The sequence below is a fragment of the Mustela putorius genome, unplaced genomic scaffold, assembly GCF_011764305.1.
Source record: "Mustela putorius furo isolate JIRA1106 unplaced genomic scaffold, ASM1176430v1.1 tig00000876_pilon_pilon_pilon, whole genome shotgun sequence".
Taxonomy (NCBI): domain Eukaryota; kingdom Metazoa; phylum Chordata; class Mammalia; order Carnivora; family Mustelidae; genus Mustela; species Mustela putorius.
This window is the reverse complement of record NW_025421506.1, coordinates 6,123,397-6,147,562: the sequence shown is the minus strand read 5'-3', so window position 1 is coordinate 6,147,562 and position 24,166 is coordinate 6,123,397. Positions and strand designations below refer to the sequence as shown.

General features: G+C 38.7%; 1 protein-coding gene across 1 annotated transcript; it reads left to right on the top strand.

The window, feature by feature from the left end:
• Positions 1 to 7: 7 nt before the first annotated feature.
• On the top strand, positions 8 to 23,443 carry ZNF367 (zinc finger protein 367). The gene is made up of 5 exons (XM_045086113.1): positions 8 to 727; positions 14,315 to 14,465; positions 16,969 to 17,088; positions 18,237 to 18,375; positions 20,872 to 23,443. The coding sequence occupies exons 1-5, from the start codon at positions 323 to 325 to the stop codon at positions 21,092 to 21,094; spliced, it is 1,038 nt and encodes a 345-aa protein (XP_044942048.1). The 5' UTR covers positions 8 to 322; the 3' UTR covers positions 21,095 to 23,443.
• Positions 23,444 to 24,166: the final 723 nt, after the last annotated feature.

The following is a 24,166-nucleotide window of genomic DNA, read 5'->3' as shown; positions in this document are numbered from 1 at the left end:
TCGGGGGCTCGGCGCAGCACGTCCTGCTTTCCTGTCACCGAAAGGCAGGCTGCCCGCAGCTTCCCGCCGCAGCAGTTGCGTTGGGGAGTACAAAGAGCCGAGGGCGGCCTGACCCAGGGTTGGGGTCTGGCGCTGGCCACCGAGGGCCGGCCAAGCCGCGCCGCTCCTTCGCTGGCAGCCGCGCAAGAGGATTCCGGGAAACGTCCGCCAGCCATGAGCCGGCGGGACTGAGCGCCGGCGACTCGGGAGCAGCGCGGCAGAGCGGAGCGAAGGGCCAGACCGGGGCTCAGGGAGTGCGGCTGCCGGAGCTGCTGATCGGGCGATGATCCGGGGCATGGAGGGGCCGATGGCGGACAACCCGCCGCAGCCGCCGCCCGTCATCTTCTGCCACGACTCCCCAAAGCGAGTGCTGGTGTCGGTCATCAGGACGACCCCGATCAAGCCCACGTGCGGCGGCGGGGGGGAGCCGGAGCCGCCGCCGCCGCTCATCCCCACCAGCCCCGGCTTCAGCGACTTCATGGTGTATCCGTGGCGCTGGGGCGAGAACGCGCACAATGTGACGCTCAGCCCCGGGGCCGCGGGGGGCGCCTCCTCGGCCGCCTTGCCCGCAGCTGCGGAGCACCCGGGGCTCCGAGGCCGGGGCGCGCCCCCGCCCGCAGCCTCCGCCGCCGCTTCGGGAGGTGAGGACGAGGAGGAAGCGAGCAGCCCAGACAGCGGCCACCTCAAGGTGAGCGGCGCGGGCGGCCGGGCGGGCGGGCGGGGCGCGGGGCAGCCAGGGCCCGTTAACGGCGCGGCCAGGGAGCCGGCGGCGGGTGGGGCGGGGCCGAGTTTAAAACGTGAGGTCGCTCCGGCCGTGGCGGGGGCGGAGGCGGGTGACAGGACGCTTACGTCACTGCCGCGCGCCAAAATCGGGTCCCCGCGCGGGGAGGCGGGGCAGCGGTCACGTGACGCGAGCGGAGGGGAGGCGGGCTGACCCGAGGCCCCTCAGCAGCAGGTGCCGTGAGCTGCCGCTCAGTCTGGGGTCGCCGAGCAGGCAGGTCTTCTGTTGTACCAACGCTCGTTTGACCGCTGAGTCCTGTCTGGCTGGAGAAGGGTTGGAGGGGCTGCGAGCCTTCAGCTGTTCCTGTAGGTGCAGCAAGGGAGGGATTTGCTGAGATTCGGCTGCATCAGCGCAGATACCCCGGCCTTACTAAAGATGCCCTGCAGAGATGGCCGAAGAGCGAGAAGGGGCTTAAGGGAATCTTCAGCAGAAGTTGGGCATTCTCTGCCGTTCGTTCATCCAGCGTACTGCTTGTCTATTGTTGAGAGCACCCAGTGGACTGGGACGCTGTTGTCGTTAACCCGGAATTGCCCGCACTCTCAAGCTGTTTAGAGCTGGGAAAGATGTGACTACCTGGTTCTGGTTCAAGTCTGTACTTTACGGATCAGGCAACTAAGCATTAGAGGGATTGGTGAAGGGACCTCCCCAAGGTCGTACAGCTAGGTAATGGGAGAGCTGGGACTATGGTCGAGTGTTTGTGGCTCCTGATCCTGAAGCATGTATTCAAAGTGCTTCTCTGCTGAAATATAGTTATCTCTATAGACCGTGACCTCCTAGAGGAAGGGAATCGCTTTCTCTGGAAGACTGTTGAACTTTAATAATGCACATTCTAAATACTGAATAAAAGTGTTTGGTAAACTTGTGTAATGAATGAATTGTGCAAATATAAGATTAATATTCACGTTCTATTTGTTAAATGGCTGTGTCAGAAAAGTAGTTGACTACAGATAAATCAGTGGATAAGTGCCTATATTGGTAAATATTGTATCTATAAATTGAAACAGGTTTACTTGCAGTAGCAAAGATTTTGAAACTCCATGTGTTTTGAGCCCTGAGGAAATTGATATGTGTTACTAGCGGCATAATGTGAAAGAACTACAAAGTTATTAAACTGTTCTTTGACACCCTTTCAGCTCTTGAAGGGCACTTCAGTAAAAATTTGAAACAAATTTGAAAGAACAAGCAGTGTACTTTTAGTTCTAACAGAGCTGAGTTAGTTTGTGAAGGAAATAATCACTGTTGCTAGGTAGCAAGATGGCTTAGTAAGATTGCTGGGTAGTCTAGATATTTTCCTGTGTTAGCTTTTTAAAAAATTAGGTTTTATCATTAAGAACCATAAAAGCATACATGCACAAAAAATTGTGGAAGATTTTGCATTTACTATTTTACAAATAATAATAATAATTAATTTTGGATTATATATAATAGATGAATGAAATTTATAAGTATGTTCTTTTTGGCCTAAAAAACTTAATTTCATACACCTTGCATAAAAGTTGCTCACACACTGCATGGGTTTGAATTTTAATTCTTTGTTGTCTGCCTCTTCTCAGAGGTAAAATATACCAGAAATTCAAAAAGTCTGGTTTATATTTCACCTTTTTTCTCCTCATAGTCATATTTCAGAATTACTGGATAAATTGATTTTAACTTGTTCTTTAGTTAATACAAGAAATTGAGCTACAGCTCTAAAAATTCATTCATTTAGCTTTCCCTTCTTGAGGGGAAAGGTGTGGTATATACCTTTATTTAAGGATGTTAACCAGTTTCATTTGTGATCAGCACACTCTAAAGATAGAGTGTTCCATCCTACTTTACTTTGTTTTGTTTCTCTAAACTAGTTGTAGTTCTTTATCTCTACATGCATCATGGGTGAATGGTGCTGTCTGAATTTTTATTTTATGGAAAGATGGGTGACCAGTAACCTGTTTTCTCCTAGCCCCTTCTCTTGTATACAGGTTAGAGGCGATAACAGCTGTGAGTTTAAGGACAACATTTGTGTTTATTTATTGTCGATTTGTTGCCACTGCTCCCAGGGGAGGTGTTAACATCTGAGAGCCTCACAACCAAGTGTGAGCTCTTGCTTGCTCTCTTGTTTGTTCCTGCTCTACACTGCCTCCCCTGCCTGTGGGGAGAATATCCGTCATCCACCAACTTATTTAGGCCCCTCATCAAAAGTTTGCTTAGCACTGTTGGTGTATAATTATTAGCACTATCTTCTCTTTATTTGTAGAATTCCAGGAGGGGAGGGAAGGGAGCAAGTCTAATTTCTCTCTGCCATAGGTTATTTCCAAGCCTTTGCACCTTTTACCCTCTACTCAGACTAAGTTCAGAAGGTTACTATTTCATTGTGGGACCTGTGTAGTTCGGCTTCTCTGTGCATAGCCTCAGATACCATTCACTTTTCAGGACTTGACAGCTGCCTATCCCACCAACTCCTTCGGTCCCCTGTACACCGCACATAGTCTTACAAATAGCAGATTCATACAGATAATTTTGGTCAGCACCATGTTAAACATGTTAATATAGTAGCTATCATTTTTTGCCTGGCATAGCAAACTGCTGGGCTCTGTATTGTGTTTTGAATTCTTTAATTATCTTGTTTACCATATGAACTTGGAGGAATTAGAGAAGAGAGTCCCCAAGATTAAATTTAGTTAACATCTTATGGTAAGTGGCAGAACTGATTGGAACCTTCCAAAGCCCTTGTTCTCAATCCCTATGTGATATTGTTCATGTATATATCATGAGTGAATTGGCTTTAGGGGTTTATTCTTTTTTTTTTGTATCAAGCTGATGAAAGCAGACTTAAGAAGTATACACTATTTACACCTATTGTATCTCAACTGAAATGCTTTATGAGGGTACACAAAATACAGCAGACAAATGAAAATTAAGACTCAGAAAGTTGTGCAGATAGGACAAGGTGGGGAATAGAATGAGGAAGCAGATATAAAAGTCAAAAGGTATTTGGATCTAACCTGAATTTGAAAGGGGAAAAGTGATCAATTAACATTTTTTTCATTTTCTTGTCAAGATATATATGCCTTCCTGTGAGACCTGTTTTTCTTTTCCTTCTAGGTTGCATTTGTACATTTTATTTGAATTTTACTTTGTATAAAAATGTGTTAAAGACTTTTAGTTTTTTCCATCATCACATGAATACCCAGTTAGAATATAACTTTTTCTAAAATCTCAGTAAATGTGTATGTTATTCTAAGTGGCTTGAGAAATGACCCAAATTTTATTAAATAACTTTTTAAAGATAGTTATTGACGTTGAAAACTCAAAACATTTATCATGTATTATTTCAGAAAACACTTTGAAAACCACTAATCTACCTTCCAGTGGTACTGAAGTTCTGTCTTAAAAATTAAATTTACCTAAGTATGCCAATATTTTTGGCAATTTAATTATTTTGCTTCTTTCTAGTAGCTTATTTCACAGGAGTTGCCACATAATAAATAAAATGTGTTGCATTAAAAAATTTTTTTTCATGTATTTATTTGTCAGAGAGTGAGAGAGAGAGGAAGAGTGGGCCCAAGCAGGGGGAGCAGCAGGCTGATGCAGGGCTCGATGCAGGTCTTGATCCAAGGACTGTGGGATCATGACCTGAGCAGAAGGCGAATGCTTAACCAACTGAGCCACCCAGGCATCCCTGTGTTGCATTTCTTGTTAGCTTTACTTTGTTTTATGAACCATCAAGCAGTCCTGACAAGATTAGTCTATTAGACTATAGGTATACTTGATTGCTGATGAGTTAGTTAACACTCTGTTTTTGTTAAAATGTACGTAGAAACATGGTTTTATTGCTAAGGCCAAAATGAAAAGGACCTTCTCTAACACAGCTCATTTTTGTATGTATAGTTAGAAGATGCTCTTTAATCATTTATTTAGGGCGTCAGATGATTACTTGCCTTACTAAATTTTCTCAGTTGAAATGATACACTCAGTGAAGCCTTACCTGTATATGGCTAGGATGTTGTATTATACTGTATTTTTTTTTTTTTTTTTTTTTTTTTTAGCTCTCTATTTCTCAATGCAAATACATGATTTGAGCTGGGAAGCAGTCAAATTGTTAACTTTTAAAATACTCAATGCCCACCCCCCCCCCCATTAAACATGCTTGAAAAAATATATTTTAACTAGGAACAGAAAACAGTAATGGATAATCTAAAAATTTTGATATTAAACAGTCAGTTATTTCTAAGTATAATAGAGGCAACAGTATGTTTTTATGTATTTAAAAATACTGGAAAGGGTGCCTGGGTAGTTCAGTTGGTTTATCATCAGGCTCTTGGTTTCAGCTCAGGTCATGATCTCATGGTCACGAGATCGAGCCCCATGTTGGCTCCACGCTCTGTGAGGAGTCTGCTTAGGTTTCTTTCCCTCTTCCCCTCCCTGCTGTTTCTCTCCCCTCTCAAGAAAATAAATAAAATCTTTAAAAAAAAATACTGGGAAAAGATCTTTCATAGCACAGGAGTTGTACCACTAAGGTTTTTTAAAAATTAAAGTATAATTAACATACAGTATTATAGTTTCAGGTGTGCACTATAATGATTCAACAGTTATGTACATTTCTCATTGCTCATCAAGATAAGTGCAGTCTTAATCCCTTTTATCTCTTTCACCCATCCTATCTACCTCCCCTCTGGCAAGCATGAGTTTGTTCTCTATTATTTAAGAATCTGTTTCATAACAGTTTCATAAATTTCGCATATGAGTGAAATGGTATGGTATTTGTCTTTCTCTCATTTATTTCATATAACATTATGCCCTCTGGGTCCATCTGTGTTGTAGCAGATGGCAAGATTTTATTCTTTTTAATGGCTGAGTAATGTTCCTCTGTGTGTGTGTGTGTGTGTGTGTGTGTGTATAAACCATCTTTATCTATTCAACTATGGATAGACACTTGGGTTGCTTCCATATCTTGGCTGTTGTAAATAATGCTGATTGTATGTATCTTTATGAATTAGTGTTTTGTTTTCTTTTGGTAAATATCTTAATAGTGGAATTCTTGGATCAGATAATAATTCTATTTTTAATTTTTTGAGGAACCTCTATACTCTTTTCCACAGTAGCTCCACCAGTTAGCATTCCCACCAGTAGTGTTCCTTTTTTTTCTTCATCCGTCCCAACACTTGTTATTTCTTGTCTGTTTGATTTTAGCCATCTGATGAGGGTAAAATGATATCTCATTGTAGTTTTAATTTGTATTTTCCTGATGAATAGTAATGTTGAGTGTCTTTCCATTTGTCTGTTGGCCATTTGTATGTCTTTAGAAAAATGTCTGATCAGGTCCTCTGCCCATTTTTTTTTTTTTAAGATTTTATTTATTTATTTGCCAGAGACAGAGGGAGAGAGAGTGAGCGAGCACAGGCAGACAAAGAGGCAGGCAGAGGCAGAGGGAGAAGCAGGCTCCCTGCCGAGCAAGGAGCCCTATGTGGGACTCAATCCCAGGACCCTGGGATCATGACCTGAGCCAAAGGCAGCTGCTTAACCACCTGAGCCACCCAGGCATCCCCCTCTGCCCATTTTTAACCAGATTGTTTTTTGGGGTGTTAAGTTTGGGTAGTAACCACTTATTAGATGTATCATTTTTTTTTAAGATTTTTTATTTATTTATTTGACAGAGAGAGAGATCACAAGTAGGCAGAGAGGCAGGCAGAGAGAGAGAGAGGAGGAAGCAGGCTCCCTGCTGAGCAGAGAGCCTCATGTGGGACTTGATCCCAGGACCCTGAGATCATGACCTGAGCAGAAGGCAGTGGCTTAACCCACTGAGCCACCCAGGTGCCCTAGATTTATCATTTTTGATATGTGATGTGATGGCTTTTTAAGGCTTTTACTTACATACAAATAATTTCCTTTCACATTTTATTGGCCAAAAGAAGTGATGTGGCCAAGTTGACCTCATTGGTACCTACACATAGTGTGGAGAGGGGCAGTGAATATTTTTATCTGTTGTAGTACCTTTCCACGTTCCCTTTTTTTCCTTTGATGGCAAAAACCAAAACCAAAACCAAAAATAAAATCCACAAAGTTTACCATCTTAATCATTTTTTGGTGTTAACTATATGCACATTGTTGTGTAACAGATCTCAGGAACTTATTAATCTTGTAAAACTGAAACTGTGTATTCATTGAATGAATTTCTTTTTCCCCATGGTCCCTAGCAACCACCATTCTATTTTCTAAGAGTTTGATTAATTAGATACCTTATATAAATGGATCGGATAGAATTTGTGGTGTGTGTGTTTGTAATATCTTCTTTCACTTAGCATGTTGTTTTTAAGGTTCATCAAGTTATAGTGCATTGGCAGGATTCTTTTTTTAAGGCTGAATAATTTTCCATTGTTTTGTATATGCTACCTTTTCTTCATCCATCTTCCAATGGACATTTAGATTGCTTCCATCTGTTGACTGCTATGGAGATAGATTTTAATATCTAAGAATTTTTTAAAAATGACTTATCCTATAAGATAACTCATCCATGTTGAGATTGGCCTTTTCTTTCAAAGTGAAAATTGATTGAATGGAATTTTTCCTGGAGCTTATTGTTATCCATCAAGGTTTTGGCCTATTGTTTGTAAACATTTGGAAGGCTTTAGGTTTTTTATATTGCAGGCAGTAAAAGCATTTTCATTTTGAATGTAGTTGTACATAATCCTTTTATCATTTTTCATAGAACTTGTACGTATAAAATTTAACCTGACCTAGGAAATGAGAAAGATTTTTTTCCAAGTGAATGTTTATTTTATTTTATTTTTTTAAAGATTTTATTTATTTATTTGTCATACAGAGAGCACAAGCAGGCAGAGTGGCTGGTAGAGGCAGAGAGAGAAGCAGGCTCCCTGCTGGACAAGGAACCCAATGCAGGTCTCCATCCCAGGACCCTGGGATAGTGACCTGAGCCGAAGGCAGCGGCCCATCCTACTGAGCCACCCAGACATCCTGTGAATGTTTATTTTAGATTAGTTCTAGATATATGGGAAAGTTAAGATAGTACAGAGTGTTCCCATAAATCACAAACCCTGTTTTCCCATTGCCTACGTCTTACATTAACAGAGAATATGTGTTTCAATTAATGAGCCAGATTGATACATTGTTATTAACTAACATCCATAGTGTATTCAGATTTCCTTAGTTTTTAAGCAAAATTGAAGTGAAATTCATATAACCTAAAATTAACCACTTTAAGGTGTAATTAAGTGACATTAGTAATTCACAATATTGTGCAACCCCCACCTACATATCATGTTTCAAAACATATTCATTACCTCAAAAGAAAGCTCTGTACTCATTAAGCAGTTAGTCCCTATTCCCCACCACAGGCAGTCTCTGGAAACCAATCTGTGTTCTGTCTCTATGTACTTAACTATCCTGGATATTTCATTACATGGAATTATACAATATATGGCTTTTTTGGTTTGGCTTCTTACATTTAGCATATTATTTTTGAGGTTTAGCTACCCTGTGGCATGTATCATTTCTGTTGAGGAATACCATGCTATTGGCTATGTGTATGTATATGACATTATATCATACTCAAATATTTTTTTCTGTAGTGGCTGAACCACTTTACATTCTCACTAGCAATTTTTGAGGGCTCCAATTCCTCTATCTTTCTGCCAAAACCCACTTTTATTTCCTATTTCTCTTTTTAAGTATAATCAAGTTGGTGTGAGGTAGTAATCTTAACTGTGCTTTTAAAAAAATTAAAAACCTTTTTTTTTTATTTTTTTGTCAAGCTTTGTTGAGATATAATTGACCTCATTCATTTTGATTTGTTTTTCCCTAATGATTTTGGGCATCTTTTCATGAGCTTGCTGCCCATTTCTATAACTCTTTTGGAGAAATTCCTATTTAAGATCTTTACCCATTTTTTAAAAAGTTTTATTTATTTATTTTGAGCAGGGGAAGGGCTGAGGAAGAAAATCATAAGCAGCTCCCAGCTGAGTGCAGAGCCTGACATGGGGGTTACTCCTACCACCCTGAGATCAGGACCTGAGCTGAAATCAAGAGTCCAATGGTTAATTGACAGAGGCACCCCGATCTTTACCCATTAAAAAAATTTTTTTTTTGTCGTTTTGTTGTTAAATCTTAAGAGTTCTTTATATATCCTAGGTACTAGACCCTTATAAGATATATAATTTGCAAATATTAATCCCCTGTTCTGTAAGGTTGTCTTCTTACTTTCTGGAGAAAGCCCTTTGGTATGCAAATATTTTATAACTTTAAGGCCAGCTTATTTATTCTTTGATGCTTATGTTTTTTTTAAAAAAAATTTATTTATTTATTTGACAGAGAGAGAGATCACAGTAGGCAGAGAGTGGGTAGGGGGGAGCAGGCTCTCTGAGCAGAGAGCCTGATGTGGGGCTCAATCCCAGGACCCTGAGATCATGACCTGAGCCAAAGGCAGAGACTTTATCCACTAAGCCATCCAGGCGCCCCTGATGCTTATGTTTTTTTGTTTTTTTTTTTAAAAGATTTTATTTATTTATTTGTCAGAGAGACAGGCAGAGCAAGAGAGGGAACACAAGCGGGGGAGTGAGAGAGGGAGAAGGAGGCTTCCCGCGGAGCAAGCAGCCTGATGTGGGGCTCGATCCCAGGACACTGGGACCGTGACCTGAGCTGAAGGCAGACGCTGAACGACTGAACCACCCAGGCGCCCCGATGCTTATGTTTTTGATGCCATATTTAAGAATCCATTGCTGCATTCAAGCTCATGAACATTAATCCCTGTTTTCTTTGAAGAGTTTTAGAGTTTTAGCACTTACATTTTGGTTCATGATGCACGTTGAGTTAGTTATTTTTAAAGATTGATTTATTTTAGAGAGAGTGCACGTGAGTAGGGGGAGGGGCAAAGGGAGAGAGACTCTTTAAGCAGGAGATCAGGACCTGAGCCAAAACCAAGAGCTGACTGCTCAACTGACTGAGCCACCCAGGTGCCCCGAGTTAATTTTTAAAGTTTATTTATTCATTTAATTAAACTCTGTACCAGTGTGGGACTCAAACTCATTATCCTGAGATCAAGAGTTGCATGTTCTTCTGACTGAGCCAGCTGGGCACCCCTTGAGTTAATTTTTTTAATATCATGTGAGGTACAGATACAACTTCATTCTTTTGTATGTAGAAGTGCAGTTATCTCAGAATCGTTTGTTGAAGAGACAGTTCTTTACCCATTGAATGTTCCTGGCGCCCTTGTTGAAAGTAAGTTTGCCTTAAATGAGGGTTTCTTTCTTGCCTCTCAATTCTCTTTCACTGGTCTATGTGACTTTTCTTTTGCCAGAGCCAGACTGTCTTGATTGTTACTGCTTTGTAGTAAGTTTTGAAATAGGGACATATGTGTCCTTCTACTTTGCTCTTTTTAAATATTGTTTTGGTTATTTGGAGCCTCTTGTAGTTTTATATGAATTGGAGGATCACTTTTTCCATTTCTGAAAAAAAAAAAGGCTTTGGAATTTTAATAGGGATAGTGCTAACTCTGTACATCACTTTGGGTGGTAATGTTACCATCTATTAAGCCCTCCGATCCAAGAACTGTATCCCCTAAGTTTTGATATGTTGTGTTTCTGTTTTCATGTGTGTCAAGGTATTTTCTAATTTCCCTTGTGATTTCTTCTTTGACCCACTGGCTGTTTAGACTGTGTTTAATTTTCACCTATTTGTGAATTTTCCATTTTTCTTTCAGTTTTTTATTTATAGTTTCATTCCATGTTTGTCCCAGAAGTTACTGGATGGTTTCAGTCTTTTAAAATTTATCAGTACTTGTTCTGTGGGCTAACAAATGGTCTTTCCTGGGGAATATTTCATGTGCACTTGAGAAAAATGCATATTTTGCTGTTTTTATGTGGAGTGTTCTATATATGTGTTAGGTCTAGTTGGCTTAGGGTGTTGTTCAAGTCTTCTGTATCTCTGTTCACCTGTCTAGTCATCCTATCTATTATTAAAAGTGAAAGTCTCCAGTTATTTTGAACTCCTTCTCCTTTAGTTTCTGTCCATTTTTGCTTCATATTTTGGGGGCTCTATTGTTAGGTGAGTAAGTGTTTGCAATTGTTATTTTTTATTGTTTATCCAGCTTTTCTCTCCCTCTCTCGCTTAAAGTAAGTTCTAGGCCCAAGGTAGGGCTTGAACTCACCACCTTGAGATCATGAATTGCATGCTGTACTGAGCCATCCAGGAGCCCCTCCATCCTTTCCCTATTTGTGTTTTTGGATTTAAAGAAGTCTGTTGTAGGCAGCATATAGTTGGATCATTTTTTTAAAAAATCAATTTTGCTAATTTCTACCTTTTAATAGGCAAATTTAAGCTATTTACATTTAAAGTGATTACTGTTAAGGAAGAACTTACTTTTGGTATTTTGTTATTTGTTTTCTATATGTCTTATACCTCTTTGGTTTCTCAATTCCTCTCTTACTGCCTTCTTTGTGTTTATTTGATTTTATTCTTTGCAGCATACTATTTTCATTCTTGTTTCCTTATTTTGATTTTTTAGGTTTTTTTTTTTTAAGTGATCACCCTGGGAATTTCAATTAATCTCTTAGACTTAAAACAATCTATTTTGAATTAGTACCACCTCAGCTACAATAGTGTACAAAAACTCTGCTCCTATCCAGCTCTCTCTCTCCCTCTTTGTTATAATTGCAAATTACATCTTCTTATATTATGTTCTCATTAACATGGATTTGTAATTTAAAAAATATGTTTGACATTTGTCTTGTTTTAAAAAGTTTATCTATTTATATATTTAAGCAATCTCTACCCCAGTGTGGGTCTTGAACTCACGACCCTGAGGATTATGAGTCACATGTTCCTCTGATTGAGCTAGTCCGGTGCACCTGGCATTTATTTGTCTTTTAAATTATATAGAAGGAAAAGAGGAGTTATGAACCAAAAATGCAAAACTTTTAGCATTTGTGTTTACTTATGTAATTACCCTTACCAAAGTTCTTTATTTCTTTGTATGGCTTTGAGTTTCTCTCTAGTGCCCTTTCATTTCTGCCTGAAGAACTCCCTTTACATTTATTGTATGGTAGGTCTACTAGCCATGAACACTCTCCGCTTATGTTTATCTGATAATGTCTTTTTCATTTTTCAAGGATAATTTTATTGGATGTAAGATTATTGGTTGACTTTTTTTTTCCTTTCAATACTTTAAACATGTCACCCTACTGCTTTCTATAGTTTCTCCTGAGAAATCAGCTGTTAATCTTAGTGAGGACTCTTTGTACCTGATGAATTGCTTCTCCTGTTTTCGAGATTCTCTGCCTTTTGTCTTTTGACATTTTGACCTAATGGTGGGTGGAGCCCTCTTGAAGGGGATTAGAACTTTTATGAAAAAGACTCCAGAGAGCTCCAATGTGAACACACAGCTGGAGGGTGCCAGCTACAAGTCAGGGAGAGGGCCCTCACCTGTCTACACCAGTGCCTTGATCCTAGCCTTTCCAGTATCCAGAACTGTGAGAAATACATTTCTGCTGTTATAAGTTCCAGATACCCAGTAGTCTTTTGTTTTAGTAGCCCTTGGTTTCCTACAGGTGTCTTGGGTTCTTTCCATTCTTTTCTCTTTCAGTTCCTCAGGCTGGATATTTTCAATTGACCTGTCTTCAAGTTTGCTGATTCTTCCTGACAGTCAAATCTGCCACTCAAATTCTCTAGTGAATTTTTTCCATTCTGTTTATTGTAATTTTTAGCTCCAGAATTTCTGTTTGGTTTCATTTTATAATTTGTTTCTTTAAAAAAAAAAAAGTTTTATTTATTTTAGAGAGAGAGCAAGTGAGCAGGGGAAGGGGCAAAGGGAAAGAATCTCAAGCAGACTCCCTGCTAAATGCAGAACCTGATGTGGGGCCTGATCTCAAGATGGTGAGATCATGACCTGAGCCAAAATCAAGAGTTGGATGCTCAACCGATTGAGTCACCCAGGAGCCCTTTTAATTTGTTTCCTTATTATATTTTCTGTTTGTTGAAAGTGTTCTCCTGTTTTTCCTTTGTCCATCCATGGTTTTCATTACCTCTTTCAGCATATTTAAGACCATAGTTTTTGTCTAGTAAGACCAGTGTCTACTTCCCCATGGTGTGTTTCTATTAATTTCTCCTATGTATGGACCATACGTGTATTTCTTTACATGTTTATTAACGTTTTGTTGAAAATGGGATGTTTTGACTATTGTAATGTGGTGACTCTGGAAAACAGATTCTTCTCCCTCAAAGTTTGTTTTTGTTGTGTCCTGTGGGTTGTAAATATTTGTTTTGTGAATTTTCTGAACTATTTTTGTAAACTCTATTCTTTGTTGTGACTGTTATCTAAATTGCTGTTTCATTAGCTTATAGTCAGCTCAACATTGCTAGAGATTTTCTTGAATGCCTGGAGCCAAAAATTGAAAGGGAAGAAACTCTTGACTTTGCAGAAATGGCTCTGTGTTATAGCTCTCTTTTCAGTGCTTAGACTCATTACAACTCTGCCTTAGACTTCATTTCCTTCTTTTGCCTAGCAGAGGATCAGTCAGAGGTGAAAACTTAGGGTCTTATCAGGTCTTTTCTGAGAATGCTTCCTGCCCTAAGTGTGTGGCTTTCTTAATTTTTATCTTTAGGATACCAGGGCAGTTTTCAATGCCCTAATTTCCCAAAGAAACTCTTTCCAGCTTTTCCTCCCAGGCTTTTGATGTGTCCTTTTGTCTCAATTGAAATCTTTTGCCCCAGGGGACAACAAGTTACTATTGACCTTATGAGGTTTTTTTGTTTTTGTTTTTCAGTCCTGCATATTCTTTTTTTTTTTTTTTTTAAAGATTTTATTTATTTATTTGACAGGCAGAGATCACAAGCAGGCAGAGGGGATAGGGGAAACAGGCTCCCCGCTGAGCGGAGAGCCAGATGGAGGGCTCCATCCCAGGACCCTGAGATCATGACCTGAGCCAAAGGCAGAGGCTTTAACCCACTGAGCCACCCAGGTGCCTCAACCTTATAAGGTTTTTGAGCAATGCTCTCTGTTTAACTGCTTTTCTGACCTAAGAGAGTTCTATATTAGGCAAAGCAAAGACAAAAGACTTTGTGTTGGTTCTTTAAGTAGCTGTCAGGTCAAGACAGACAAACCAAATACTTTTAGAATCAGGTCTGCTTTACTTTCCCTGTAGCCAGGGACTAAGTTCTCATATTGAGAATGAAGGCTCTTTAAGCCTACTGTGGACCCCAGGGAGAGGCAAGGACAAGCAGTAAAAATGCTGCAAAGTTTTCCTACTGTTTCACGTTGCGTGCTTCTCGATTCAGTGTTGACTGAGTTGCTGTAAATCTCTAACTATTTTCTGGAGTTGTGATAAAGGTGATTTTGACAGTTTGTTCGATTTTTCAGTGATCTGTGGTGGGACGGGGCTTTAGAACTACCTACTCTACCATTTTCACTGATGTCACTCAACAATTTTAAAAGTGATTTATTGTGATATTTTACTTTAATGAATGGATCCAGGAAATTACATTAATGTTTATACAAATTGTTAATAGGATGGAATCCGACGTGGCAGACCCAGAGCAGATACTGTCCGGGATCTAATAAATGAAGGAGAGCATTCATCCAGCAGAATCCGTTGTAACATCTGTAATAGGGTGTTTCCACGGGAGAAATCGCTCCAGGCTCACAAAAGGACTCACACAGGTAAGTTAAGTAAAAGTAATACTTAAAGCTGATTTGATATTTGGGCCTATTAGTATTTTAGTTGCCTTACAATTCCTTATTGTGAAGTTTTTTCAAACAGGCATTGTACAGTCCATTTCTTTTTTGGTAGGAAGAAATGGTTTTCTCAACACTGGTACCATGTGATTTCTAAAGGTATCATGGTAATTAATCTAGTGGTCATAGGAATGTTACTGCTAAATTTAGTTCTGTCATTCTACCTACCTGAATTTTACTTGATATGCCCTTTAGCTGTCTATATAATTGTTAAAACTGACTTGTAGGCCAAATACTAAAACACCATATGTCAAGTGTCTAGCAGAATTTCTAGAATCTTCAGTGTGCCATCAGAATGTTTGGCCTAGCCATCTAATCTAAGGTGAAATATAATTTTTCAGAATTAAATGTGCTGTAGGTAACTATCCCAGGACTATCACATATCTCTCTTTGTGCCGACACACTGTACTTATATTTTAAATACTGGATAGGAGTCAGGAAATAAAGAGAGGGCCCTTGTTTTTTCCATAGAGAAAGTTGGCCCCGGAGAAGGAGGCTTTTGGTTCTAATAATGGCATTTAATAATTTACAGATGAGTTAACTGAGGCACTGAAAAAAGCAATGACCACTGCCTTACAACCTCCCACACCCTTGGGTCTAGGGTAACAGCTGCCAATACAATAGCACATGTGGCTCTTGAGCACTTGAAATTTAGCTAGTCTAATTGAGAGGGGCAGCATGTGTAAAATGTGCTTAATATGAAAAAGAATAAACTTTGATGACTTTGATCTTGTTTACATATTGAAATTATAATATTTCAGATATATTGGGGTAAATAAAATATATTATCAGAATTAATTTCACCTGTTCCTTTTTGCTTTTGTAATGTGGTTACTAGAAGTGGTTCACATTACATTTCTATTGGGCAGCTTGGGCTTTTAAGGCTTAGTTGCCTTTTTTTTTTCCACTGTGTTTATGGTCACCACCTGGTTTTGCTTTTTGTTTTTGAAAAGATGCATTTTAATAATATGCTAGAATATAGTTTTCTTAGCCAAATCCCTGAAAAAGGGTAAAGTTTTAATTTTGAATTATTTTAAAACTAAGGTGGCCAAGAGGTTTGGACTTTAGGTACAATTCAGTAAAACCATTACTAAATGAAATATCTGGTTTTGAGAATTTGAGAATTTTTCAGATTTTTAAAAATCCAATTAGTCTGAAATATCCCCAAATAACTGGTTCACAGGCCATAGAGTATGTGTTGCTTGTGCATTTAAGGTTCAGGACCCTGTGGCATAACGATAGGACCCCTGAGGCTTAGGCCTGATCAACCTCCAATCTACCATGTGTCACCCCAGTGCTTTCAGTCCTTGGCCTGCTATGTTGTACACGAGAGAACTGAGCCCAAGATCTGCATGGTATGCCCAAGCGCCAGTATGTAAACACTTTGTAAGAGACTTTTCTCTTACTATCTTAAATAACTCCCTGTATCTTGTGTTTTATTAATTTGTGTTTAACTATCATAATCATTTACTACATTTCTAAATAATGAGACACTAGGGAGGACTTGTTAGTGTTCTTTGGATCATTTGGGAAGGACCAGTGCATAATTGTTAATCAAAGAAATATTAAAAAAAAATAAGTTTAATTATGGTTGAACAAGATTTTCAAGCTACTTTCTCAAGCCTAGCACTGTGTCGTATGTACGAATTGCAATGGAGTACAAAGTCGTACACATCTTTGTATCAGGAGAGTGCCGGGATACATAAACAACAGTGGATACTAAGTTTGCGAAGGGAAACATAGTTCAGTTATTTGGAGGTGACAGGGAGGTAGGAGGAAAGTCACTGAGAGCCTACAGCACTGAAAAGACTTGAATGGGCAGAGAAGATTGGATTTTCAAGTAGAATGAGATGACGAACAGCCTTATGGAATGAACGAATGTCAGGAGTGAAGTAAAGATAAACTCAGCCCTCTAACCCAGTAGCTATAGTGCAGTTATTAGGGGACCACTGAAAGTCAGCAGATCATTTTCACTTGTTCAGGGAGTGCATTAGGGTTTGCAGTGATTTAGGGGGTAGTTCATATAATAAAAGCAAGTGTGTTCCATGGCATGCCCTCCAGAAGTGATGTGCAAGTAGTAGAGGTCCACTAGGGTTCCTTCCGGGTGGGAGGGCTAAGCAGGTGTGGGAGACCTAGGGATTTGGATCATGGGGAGAAAAATGACCAGATAAGCCAAAGATAACCTCAGGACTTTCCATGTGGGAACCTAAAAGCTCAAGGTCCAAGAACATTCTTTCTGTGCTTCCCTGTGGAAAGCTGCTTGGTAGCATGGAAGTGCTGCTGTTAGCATTAATCCTTGCAGCTTTGTAGAGGCTGTGACAGGTTTGGTTGTTGTTTGGAGTCATGACCTATACAGAGGTTGAGTGTCTGTCCCTTTCTCTTCTCACTTTATTGTCTCAGAAATAATACATGATATTTGTCTACTTAGGTGAGAGACCCTATCTGTGTGACTATCCAGACTGTGGAAAAGCCTTTGTTCAAAGTGGACAGCTCAAAACACATCAGCGTCTTCACACCGGAGAGAAACCTTTTGTTTGTTCAGAAAATGGTATGGTGTTAAGAGTAAGGTTTATGTAATAACTGGTTTTGAGTTAAAAGTGAAATTATCTTTTACTTGAGGTTTTTTTAGGAGGAGAGATTTTGATTAACTTTTATAAAACATCATAAGCTCTCTTTCTAAATTGTGTTCCATGCTCATTTTCTGGGAAATGATTGATTTGTAAATAAAATACTCTTTTTAGATGAAAATCTTCAAGGCCAGTTAAAAACAGTGTATTCAGGGGGCAGCTGGCTGACTTGGTCAGCAGAGCATGTGACTCTTGCTCTTGGCTTTGGGAGTTTGAGCCCCATGATGGGCAGAGAGATTACTTAAAAAAATAATATTATATTCAGTTAGAGGTGGTAGAAAGATCTATAAAAGTAAATACAGGCTTTATGGTAGGGTTTTATTTTGGTTTTAAACTTTGTAACTATTAAATTGAAGGAAGCACATCATTGTCTAAATTTTCAATAAAGGGGGAGGTTTTACCACTTTAGTACCACTGTTAGTAATTTCTTACCACTTTTCATAAGTGATTTTCTAAATCATATCACAATTTCTTTTTTTTTTTTTTTTAAAGATTTTTATTTATTTGTTTGACAGAGAGATAGACAGTACAAGTAGAAAGCGTGGCAGGCAGAAGGAGAGGGAGAAGCAGGCTCTCGCCACAGAGCGGGGAGCCGGATGCGGGGCTCAATCCCAGGACCCCGAGATCATGACCTGAGCCGAAGTTAGAGGCTTTAACCCACTGAGCCACCCAGCTGCCCTTGAGTGTTTGTTTTCAAAATTCATTTATTGCCAAAAAGCTGAGAGGCACGGCTTCCTCAGCTAAAATAAAGCTCAATACAGCTTTATTCATCTTTTGGAATGTTTCCTTACAATAGATTCCAAGAAGGGAATTCTTAAGTCAGAGGTTTTGACCATTTTTGTTAATAAATCACTTTCTGGTGGGGTTGATGGATTTATGTTGCCATGACTAAGAGGTGAAGGAATTGCTTCCCCGTAGGGTGGTTTTTCTTTTTTTCTCCTCCTCCAAGTTATAGAATGCGAAATCCCATGGTCTTCATTTACTTTTCTTGGATACCAGGGAAACTGAACATTTTCCATGTCTGCTGGATGTCCCGATTCTGATTAGTGTTTCCCTCTATGTTTTGAAGGCTGCCTAAGCAGATTCACCCATGCAAACCGCCACTGTCCGAAGCACCCTTATGCCAGGCTGAAACGGGAGGAGCCCACAGATGCTCTCAGTAAGCACCAGGCTGTGGACAACCAGGCTGCCGCCGAGTGGTTGGCCAAGTAAGGTTCTCTCTGCACTCCACTGCAGAATACCGCCTAGCACATGGGTTGATGGGGGGAGCTTCGACAGTTCTCTCATTTTAAATAAGTTGCTTTTGTACACATTTTATAAAGTAACGTGAAATAGTGCTTTATTTCCTTAAACTGCAGAATTGCTAGGAGGGGCACGAGGATCTGGTGTGTGATAGACAACAAATACATGATACTAATTAGTCTGGGTGCCCAGCCCACAATTTATTATAAAAGCAAGAATTTTCTTCATTTTCTAAGAATGTTTTATGTGTATTGTATTCCACAGTGCAGCCTGTCTTCCTTTTCTTTGTATCACATATGTGCTGATTATTACTGGGATACAGGCTAGAGGTTCTTCTAAAGTAAAGTTCTACAAAGCTTAATATTAAGCACCCAGCTTAATATTTTTTTGAATGGCAACAAGGGGACAGTATATAAAAAAAAATTTCTCCAAAGGTATTTTGATTTGAGAAGTCGTTTTTTGTGTACAAACCAGCATGAGCTGTTTGGGACCCTCTTACTTCTTCAGATTCCTCTGCACTTAGGATAAAGTCTGGAATCCCTCTGCGGTAGCTCTGCCTTCCCCTGGCAATGCACCTGTCCTCAGCTTCGTTGGCCTCCTGTGTGTCAGCACCACTCACACTGTGGCTCCCAGGCCTCTGCTGCGGGCTCCCTCTGCCCAGAATGCTGCTTTCCTCTTCATTTAGCCACTCTGCTCTTTCTTCTTTTCTTACTGGGGTCATACATCGCTTCAGGAAGTTCTTCCCTAACCCGCTCACTAACCCCAAGAACAAACAAGGTTAGACCAACTAAATAGAAGCTTTTACAACACACTGTGTTTTCTCTTTCCACACCTTCATCACACATTTATTTGTTCAGTGTCTATCCTCCCTGCTGGACCGCAAGCTCCACTTGGGGAACCATTACCTTTGTCTTATTTACTGCATCACTTCCTCCCTCCTTCCTCCTGCCTGACTTCTGCTGCCCCATTAACTCTAATTTTGTCCAAGTCAGAAACCTCTTGGTCATTTTGCCTTTATCCTTCTCCCATCTACTCAGCGACAGACTGATGGATTCTACTCAGTGTAAAGTCTAAACCCTTTATTATGGCATTTGAAGTCCTTGATTGCCTGGTCCCTGCCAACCTTGCTAAGCTTCTTTGCTATTCTCTGTTCCTAGTTGTCCTTCAAGTCATGCTGAACTGTTTGCATGTCTTTTTTTAATGCCTTGAGTATTGACCACATTTTTCCAGTTTGAGATATCTGGATTTCCTGAAATCTAGTAGTTGTATGAATTTTGTGTGTATGATTTTAAAAACAGTTTTGAGGTACAATTGACGCATGATAGATCGTATACATTTAAAGTGTACAATTTGATATGTTTTGACATATGTGTACACCTGCAAAACCATCATCACAGTCAAGATGGTGAACATATCGGTCACTTCCAAAAGTTCCCTCATGCCTCTTTGTAATTCATCACTCCTGCTCTTCTCTGCTTTCTTGCTCCCCAGACAACAGTGATCTGCTTTCTGTTACTGTATACTAGTTTGCATTTTCTAAATTTTTATACATATGGAGTCATACAGTATGTACTTCTGTTATCTGGCTTCTTTTACTCAATGTAATTATTTTGGAATTCATCCACGTTGTGGACTGTATCTGTAGTTCATTTTTTTTTTTTTCAGTTTAGTGTTTTTTTTTTTTTCCTTGAAGTATAGTTGGCACTCATTGTTACATTAGTTTCAGGTTTACAATATAGTGATTCGACAAGTCTATGCATTATGTTTGCTGTATTACAAATAAAGCTATGTAAATATACAAGTCTTTGTATGGGACATTTTTGTATGAGTGCTATTGTTCTTTAAATATACCTTTCTTCACTTACTTCAAGGTGGAACATTTTTCTATTTTTTTCTAGGGAATTAATCAGTCAGCTATGTAATAGAAAAATGGTGATGTCTCTTAAATTTTTGAATTAGTTCTATGTGTTATAGATACTAATCTATCATATTCTGTGGGTTTCAAGTTTCTCATACTTACCTCTGGCAGAAGTCACCATCCCTCTGTGAATAGGATAAATAAGTTTCTAATGATTAGTCTACTTTTTTTTAAAGTTTATTTCTTTATTGAGGTACAAGTGACAAATAATATTTGTTCTACTATTGTGTATTTTACGGTAATCCACTTCACATATGATCTTAAAAGCAGCTATCCTTTTTTGGCAAAAACCCATGACTAGGGAATGGAGTAGAAGACCCAGAACTGCCCATTTTTGATTTTTGGAAATCTGAGCAAGTCCCTCAGTTTTTGGACCCTGAACTTTTCCCTCTATAATGGGAAATACATGTAGTATGTGTGAAATTGCTTTATAGCCTTATAAACTAAAACACAGAAAATAATACTGTGGTAAAGAATCAAAAGAAAAATAAACATTTGAAAAGGTTGTGTAGACATACAGCTAATGTGCATGCATTTCATATAGGTATTGGGAAACGAGAGAGCAGCGTGCCCCCACCCTGAAAGGAAAGCTCGTTCAGAAGGCGGATCAGGAGCAGCAAGACCCTCTGGAGTACCTTCAGTCTGATGAGGAGGACGACGAGAAGCGTGGTGCCCAGCGCCGGCTGCAGGAGCAGCGGGAGCGCCTGCACGGTGCCCTTGCTCTCATAGAGCTCGCCAACCTGACTGGAGCACCACTCCGCCAGTAGCCTGAACACTGACTCTTCCACTGTACAAAAGTACTGCCCAGCGTACTTAAAAAGTAGATCCTTGGGCATAAGCTAAGCACCTTATTTGCTTATCATAGGCTGCTATTCTGTAGAAATTTATGAAGAATGTCATCGCCCCATAATATGGGGTGAGAGAGAATTGCACTTTTTTTTATATGGTAATGGATTTGTTGTAAAGTTTAAAATATTTTGTAAATATGGGACTTCTAGTACAGGGTAGAAAAGGATATATTGTGGGAAGCTAGATTTTGCAAGTTTAATGCATTCATTGGAAGCAGTTCTCACAGGAAGCACTTTCTGAATAAGACACTTGTATGAAAAAACAGAATGGTACATGTAGCCAAAGAACGTTGAAATAGATTATTTATAAGATCATTTTTAACGATGTATATTAGTATGTTTAACAATACTGTAAACACTGAAGCAAGCCAGAAAGTATAAGATATGTGTGTAAGATACGTATTTTTAAATTGCAAAATAGTGTGTCTAATGAAAAGTGGAAAACTGACTATTTTGGAAGACATTCTAAGTTACGGACTTTGGAAGAAGAGATTTTTGAGGATCTTGGTAAGATGCACGGTAGTTAAGAATTTTCGGAATTGGAGTCTTATCAGTCTTATTCTATCTTTCTGAGGCTTTACAATTCACTATGATATTTAGGTTTGAAAAGCACTTGGCATCCCTATTATGTTAACTTGGGAACTTTTGCACCTTGCATGTTTCTCATTTGCTGAAATTGAGTGATTAATCTTGCAAAGTCTAGATAACTTGGTAATTGTTTTTTTTTTTTTTTTTTTTTTTTTTTTTACTTTTTTTAATATTATGGGCCCTGTAATGAGATTTGGCACTTGGATTTTATTAATAAAAGGGACATCTACAGGGTGGTTCTGTAGTGAAGTTTTAGATCTTTTGTTAGCAAACACTAAATTTTAATTGTACTGCTTGTTTAGAATTATTAGCAAATGGAAGCCTCCTATTTATATTTTCAGTGCATAAAGCCACCTTCTTGCTTTACTTCAGAATAACATGCCAAGCTATTTTGTGTTCACTAAATTTAGTTATCAGTTAAACACTGCAGAAAATAGTAGCTACTCAAATAACTAGGTTTCTGGAATATTCAACTGCAAGTGTGTTAACTTGTGTGGTGGTTTTAAGCCATTTTTCCAAATGGATGAAGTTTTTAAATACCACTTTATGTACTGAAGCATAAAGAGAAAAATTAAGACCTGAGCAGTTCACCTCCTTTATGTATAGGCATAAACCTCCATCATTTAAGCGTTTGTTTACGCAGAAACTAAATGACATGCATAGCATGGTAATTTGATAGATTGCTTAATTGGAGTAAACGTCAGAGTAATAGAGGGAAATAAGGGCTCTCCAGCGCCTTTTTTTTTTCTTTTTTGAAGTAGTAGCCTATGGATGTAGTTTAAACATTATCTAAAATGTAGGCTTCTTTATCCAAAAATTCCAGTGTGTTGCAGTACACAGGTAGTTTGAAATACGTAGCCGTGGGGAAGGGGTGGTATGTAAATGTCTTGGAAAGAGGCAAAAGTGTGAAAGATGATAGTAACAAATAATGTGTATGAATGAGGACATACTTTAAAAATGTAATTCCTCTGTACAGTAAATTACAAATCTTGAGGGATTTTTTTTTTTTTGTAATAAGAGAATTTATATTTGTAATGGTCTAAGAATTTTGTTTGTAATCTGGTATATAGCATTTTAACTTGGAGCACTTATAAGCACAGTAAGAGAGACTGTAGCATCGGAATTTTCATGGGTTAGGTTTCAGCATTTTCTCTAGAATTTTTTCTCAAATATAACTTAAATGAACTATGAAAAGCAACACTCATCAGTCTTGGGAAATTTAAAATTTGATGAACTTACCTAAAGATGAAAGGGCAGTAAACTTGTATTAAAAAATACAAATACTTCCCAATTCATGAATAATAAAATTTAAGGCCTTCAAAAGTAAGAGGTTTTGTTTGTTTGTTTTTCTGGTCAGCTTTTGTCAACTATAATAGTTATATTCACAAACATTTTTTATTTGTATAATTGGAAGTTTAAGAAATTATAACTACTTACTATAGAAATATTTAAAATGTTCTTTTTTGATATAAGCTATATACTTGGACAAAATACATTGGCATCTAAAATTTGAGGTGTGTTAAGACTGCTTTTTGTTTTAAAAATGTGGTTTACATTCAAATTTTTGAAGTGTTTTATGCTTCATATGGCTCAGTTGTAGTTTGGCAGAGGTAACAGCATAAGAATAAACATGCTGTAATTTTAAAAGATGCTTTGAATAAAAATTTATTTTAATTTACAGTTTAAAGTACATTTTCATTCTTGAACCCTTTATGCTTTGTCTTCCTATCAACAGTATGATGACCATAATATAAAAAAGTTAAAAAAGTAGAAACGTCATCTACAATCCTATATCCTCCCATATTCTTATTTGGTGTGTTTTATATTTCATTTCCAGTCTCCTTTTAGGCATCTGCTTAGCATAGTGAAATCATAGTATGAATTGCTTTTTCCTACTTTAAAATTATAGCCTTTTAGAGTGTACATATTAATTTAACTTCCTCATTTGGTTCATTGTTAACAGTGTTAAAAATACACTGGTAGGGATCAGCTCCATTCTAGGCCTTACGGTAAGGGTGATCAGGGACTGGGATTTTATTTCATTTATATTCAGGATGTGTTGAGTGTGGTCACCTCCCTGAGAAGCCACTTGGGGGCCTGTTTACTTTCTATAGAGTCAAGCAAGTTGGTTTAATTTTGTCATAAGTTATCTTTAGTTATATACTTGCAATAGGCAAGGTTCAGCTTGTCTAGGCTTTAAGCAAAAGAATTTCACACGCAACTCTTCAGTGTGAGTTGTGATTTAAACAGAGTTAGGATGAGATTTGGACAGTCACTTCAGATCCTGGACGTATGTGTATTGTAGAAGCAAATTAAATGGAAATATGATTAAAGCTGTTACTAGAAGTGAGTTTACTGTTTTGCAGCCAAAACTTATTTGGAGACTCACCGGAAACTAAATTG

What these genes read in the sequence shown, in the direction of transcription:
- ZNF367 (XM_045086113.1), top strand. Translation starts at nt 323, where the DNA reads ATGATCCGGGGCATGGAGGGGCCGATGGCGGACAACCCGCCGCAGCCG. An exon ending in TCACAAAAGGACTCACACAG is followed by an intron (nt 14,466 to 16,968) that starts GTAAGTTAAGTA and finishes TTGTCTACTTAG; the next exon opens with GTGAGAGACCCTATCTGTGT. An exon ending in TTTTGTTTGTTCAGAAAATG is followed by an intron (nt 17,089 to 18,236) that starts GTATGGTGTTAA and finishes TATGTTTTGAAG; the next exon opens with GCTGCCTAAGCAGATTCACC.